Source organism: Cibotium barometz, chromosome 17 (genome assembly GCF_041138505.1).
Source record: "Cibotium barometz isolate CiBa-2024 chromosome 17, ASM4113850v1, whole genome shotgun sequence".
Classification (NCBI taxonomy): Eukaryota; Viridiplantae; Streptophyta; class Polypodiopsida; order Cyatheales; family Cibotiaceae; genus Cibotium; species Cibotium barometz.
The window spans coordinates 48,667,282-48,672,622 of record NC_141062.1 but is presented as its reverse complement, the minus strand read 5'-3'; the positions used below and the strand labels follow the sequence as shown (position 1 = coordinate 48,672,622).

Sequence of the window (5,341 nt, the reverse complement as noted above, 5' to 3'; positions counted from 1 at the left end):
AGAGGGGGGTGTAGACGAATCGAGAGTCACAAGACTCCTCTTCTGTCAAGGGCTGAGAGAGGGAAAGAGCGCAAGAGAGCTTCGTCGATGATGTCTGCCTGCTCGTGAATGCGAGGCCCCCCACCCTTTTCCTCTCATGTGGTAAGCTGTCATCTTCACTTTCACACACAGCCACACTATTATTTGTGAAACCTTCATCCCAAAGGTCACGCTCCAAAATGTGGCATTAGATAAACTACATTCACCTAGCCATAGGTTTAACCGAAATTTAGATTTGACATTCATTAAAAAAAATCATACAGACGTAGAGATTTATAATTAAAATGTACAAACTTCAACCCTTAAAATCAAAAACAAGATCTAAATTAGATTTATAACTAAAATGTACAAATTTCAACCCTTAAAATCAAAAACAAGATCTAAATTCCAAAATGTACAAATTTCAACCTTTAAAATCAAAAACAAGATCGAATTCTAACCGAGATCTCTGAGTCCCGGTTATGTGACCACTGTGCAAGTGAACGATGCTAAACACGACCTTAGTAATATGGTTCACAAAAGACAAAAGTATAACTTGGCATGATGCACAAGTGCATGGGCTTGTGACAGCTCTTTATTACGGGCAATAGAACAAGATGAGTTTCTGTACAACTGTTTTATGTCGGCTTTTGAGTAAAAGAATGTGCAAAACTGAGGGGGAAGAGGGGAGGGGAGGGGAGGAGAGGGGCGGGGCGGGGCGGGGCGGGGCGGGGATATTCTACGCAGGCTGTGACCTGCGCTTGGCTCCAAAATGCTCAATCAAGATTTCTTGCACCACTGCCACCACATCCTTGCAAGGTACGCCCGTCCTAATGACATCACCCAAGTGCGAGTCGGCACCCACACGGCCACCCAGGAAGATGTCCACTCCCTCCACCATCTTCTTGTTCTCATCCCGCGTCATGCATCCCATGAAGCCAATGTCCGCCACCTGCACCTGCCCGCATGAATTGGGACACCCCGTCCAGTGCATCCTGACGGGCTGCGGCACCTCCATGGTCCGCTCCAGCTCCTCCGTCACCTGACGCGCCCGGGCCTTTGTCTCGATGATAGCCTGCCCACAGAACTGATTGCCCGTGCAGGCCACCAGCCTGCTCATCAGATCGGACGGGAAGGGCGAGAACTTCTGCAGCAAGGGCTCCTTCAACAGAGCCTCTACTTTCTCAGTGGGCACGTCCGGCAGGATGATGTTCTGCTCCACCGTCAAGCGCAGCTCCTTGCTCACACTGTACTCGTCTGCTAGGCGGGCGAGCTCGAACATGTCCGGCGCTTGCAGCCGCCCAACGGGGACGTGCAATCCTACGAAATTGAGCCCCTCTTGCTTTTGCGGGTTGACACCGAAGTACTCTCTGCGCTTCCAATTCACGTCGATCATGTCCTTGGGGGCGGCTCTCTGGAGCTGTCCGTCGGGCGGCATACGCTTCGCCACTTGAGATCGGAACTCTTCGATGCCCTGCGCAGAACCCAAGAAGGGTTATGAGCAGCAAAACAATGTTATGAGATTGAATGGCAAATAAATGCAGGGTGCGATTGGCTTACGAGCTCGTCGATGAGCCACATCATGCGGGTCTTCTGCCGGTTACCCCTGAATCCCAAATCCCTGTAAGCCTCTAAGATGGCTTTACAAACAGGCACAACATCTTCTGCAGGAACCCAAGCATCCAAGGGCACAGCTTCCGCAACCCTTTTGGGGCTGAAGAAGCCCCCCACCAGCAAATTGAAACCGAATCTCCCATCCTTGGTAGCAGGCATGTAGGCAAGGTCGTTGATGTGAGGATGCTCGAAGAGGTCGTGAGTCCCTACAACAGTCACATTCCACTTCCGGGGTCTGCAGCGCAACCAGCGAATCAGAATCAGCCATCGCATCAGAATATGGAGCACGTGTTGATTAGAGAATGGTGGAAACATCTTTCTTACAGGTTGGTGATGGAGGGATTGCCGCGTCCGCTGCTGATGATGTAGTCGTTGAGGGCGTAATTGTATGGGCGGGTGTCCACAATCTCGTGAGGGTCGATGCCCGCCAAGGGGTTTCCCACCGGGTTCCGGACATTGTCCATCCCGCTCTGCAGGCTGTAGAGCCCCACGCCCTTCAGCCCCTCCAAAATCTCCGGCACGTCGCCGATCACGACGCCCCTGATCTGCCAGTTCTGCCGTGTGGTAACGTCGGCGCACCCTGCCGCCCCGTAGCGCTCTATCACGCTCGCCAGGTAGCGTGTCTGCTCACTCGTCGTCACGCCATTGGGCAGCTTCAACCGCATCATGAACGTCCCGTCTGTAAAGAAATTTGGTCAGGAACTTGGAGGAGGCAGTACTCAAGCACTTCATTAGACCTTCGTTTACATACATTGATGCTTCCTTCTGTGGAAGAGCCCCAGCCACTTGAGCCGCGCATCGATGTCCTCCTTGGACTCCTTCACGCTGTCTATCTCCTCCATTGATTTCTCTGCAAGCTTCTTGATTTCGTCTTCCATGTACAACTTCATAGGATCCTTCTCCAGCTTTATCTGCCGGACACATCAAAGTGATAGAAAACATAATCATTTCTCGCTGCAAAAAAACACCAATCATCTGCAATCAATGAAAGCAGAAACTACCTTCTCAGCAGGATTGATGCCATCCCGAGCATCCGATTTTAGGACCCAGTAACCGCCTTTCTCTTCTACGCGAGGGGTGAGGCGTTCACTGCTGAGCTGCGAAGATGAGGCAACGGTGTCTGCTAAGGCATGGAAAGGGGAAGGCCCACGAGAGGGGGTGGGAACGCTGCCGCCTGCTGTCGCTGCTGCAGAAGAAGAAGCGCAGCAAACGAAGCTCTTGTTGCCATCTGAGGACCATATCTGCTTGTTTTTAAGAGCGATTGAAGGAGGCTGATGGGGGAGTGCTGCAGAGTGAAGCGAGTGGTGAGGATAGGCGCTGGGGAGGGGGAGCACGGGGGAAGCCATGGCTGCGTTGGCTGTGCTGAGCAGCACAATGGTGGGCAGTGCGAGGAGCATTCATTGAGTTTGGCTAAATTGGCCGAGAGAGAACGGCCCTCCCGTTCTCGAAGGGCCACATGAATGGCGCTGCGGCGTCCAAAAAAAAGAAAAGAATAGATTTCGTTTCCACTAATAACCGCTCTATCCCAAGGGTCAAAGTAGCCTTTCCACAAAAAGAACCCTTGGTGTAGGTCGAAAGTCGACTCGGATAAAACACCCTAACGTTAATATCTATATCTATATCTATATAATCTATATATATCTATATAGATATATTTGTTTCTGCATGGTCAATTAGCAAGAAAAGGGGACCTCACAAAAATTGAATAACCTCACCTAGAGTCAAAGGAATCTATAGGGAAATCGAATTTAATTCTTTTTGGAGAAAAATATTTTGCAAATCTGCCTTACATGGAAGGTATTGAAACGTTACCTTTCCATGCAGATATCCTCTCCCTGGCTTTGCAAGCACTATTTCTTGTTCCCTTTACTGTGTAGGCAACAAGGGCCATCGCAAGAATGAGAGGCAAAGCTCTCTACTGATCGTACATGAGTTCTCTCTCTCTCTCTCTCTCTCTTGTCTCAAGTTTTTTGTTATGTGAGTGAACTTTCTTGAGAATTTAATTATATTTATTCAATAAAAATTATAGTTGGAGATGAGAGTACATGAATATCTCTAAACAATTAGAGAAATATAAAGAAAATAAATTTATGATAAAAATAGCATATTTATGATAAAGATCCCAAAAAGTAGGTCGGTTTTTGCATACGATTGAATTTAGCGAAACAACCCATAAAGTTGTAGACCGTGCCTATTCTCGTAATTTTAAGTGCCAACTCGACTATATTCTGAGACGAAAAACTAGAGAGATACAATGGCTGCAAGTTGCAAGCATGTACTTGTATACAGGGAGTCAAGACAAGCTAAGACAAGCAAACGTCTACATGGAGTATTAATTCTCTTATTGTTTTCCTTATATGGTTTAATTATTTCATGAGAGAGAGAGAGAGAGAGAGAGAGAGAGAGAGAGATTAAACATGGTTTGTAAGAATTGCAGGTTCCTTGGATGAAGCTCTCTTTTCTTTCTATGTTCTCTTTTCTCCTCTCATGAGAAGATGTATGATTGTATCAAATTACTTCATACCTTAATAAATCAGAAATACTCATATGTGATATTGCGGGTCTTACATATGGGGGGGCAAATTGGACCCAATGCTTTTGTCTTGTGTTCATAAATATTTTTTCGTTTAAGTTTTTCGTTTAATTCTTCTTCTAAGGTTGATGTATTAACTTGTAGTTAACTTATTTAAAGTAATTTATAAAATTTGTTGAAATCTTGTACTTGGAGATAAGTTGGAGATAAGGCCCTGTATAGTGGTATCAGAGCTACAGGCCAAGTACAAGATCTTTTCACATGCTTAGGGAAAGAAAATCAAAGATGTGGGTTATGGACTAACCTATTAATAATTAGACTATAGTACTTTTGCTATTTTGCAGAACATCATTGCAATCGAATCTATGTAAGGTGCCACCTTTCTACCCTTAACTCAATCTTATGATTGCCAAGTTTCATATTTATTATTCAAGTTTATTTTAACTTCAAATAGGAATTAATCTTTTCATCATTATCTCCTTTGACATTAAGGTAAGCTTATATATTTAGACTTGTTGATTTGAGCCATTTCAAAGCTAAGGATTGCTTTCCTCAATTTGAGAGATTCTTGATATAAATATCTTATAAAGGTATTTATACAAGCCTCATTGAAATTATGCCTTACATTTTGTACAAGTTTATTTTGTTTGGCTTAATTTGACATATCTTTCTTTTATGTCTTGAACTTTGTTATTTTTCATTCATAAGAGTTAGTTGTTATTAAATAGTTAAATTCAAGTTTTCATTTTATTAATCAAGATTGTTAGAATTGTTGCTAGTCATTCATATTTATATTTGTATTTAAACTTTCAATGTATTGAAAAGTCATTTCTATCTATAATCTCACATCCTCTCAGATAACTTTTCAACACTCAAGGTTAGTATCTATTACCTTGTATCCATAATCAATTTATCTTTCATTGTTATGATGTTAAGTTTCTCATGAATTATGTTCAAGAATTCACACCACAACAATGGAGAACAGTTATACTCTATTTGTCAATTCTTAAATGAATATCTGAACGGTTTTGTCCCACCTATCCCAACCTCACCCAATCTTACTTTCAAACATGGGCCAATTGATATTATGCAACTAAGGACAATTGCTATCTGAGTGAGTGAGAGTGAAAGTATTGTGTGTGTGTGTGTGTGTGTGTGTGTGTGTGTGTGTGTGTG

At 44.0% G+C, this 5,341-nt stretch overlaps 1 protein-coding gene across 1 annotated transcript; it reads right to left on the bottom strand.

The window, feature by feature from the left end:
* Nucleotides 1-409: 409 nt before the first annotated feature.
* NIR1 (nitrite reductase 1) lies at nt 410-3,122 on the bottom strand. The gene is made up of 5 exons (XM_086811739.1): nt 2,634-3,122; nt 2,384-2,543; nt 1,957-2,311; nt 1,579-1,867; nt 410-1,492 (listed from the first exon to the last, which is right to left on the bottom strand). Exons 1-5 carry the CDS (start codon nt 3,027-3,029, stop codon nt 758-760), a joined length of 1,935 nt encoding a protein of 644 aa, XP_086667865.1. The 5' UTR covers nt 3,030-3,122; the 3' UTR covers nt 410-757.
* Between the last annotated feature and the right edge of the window lie 2,219 nt (nt 3,123-5,341).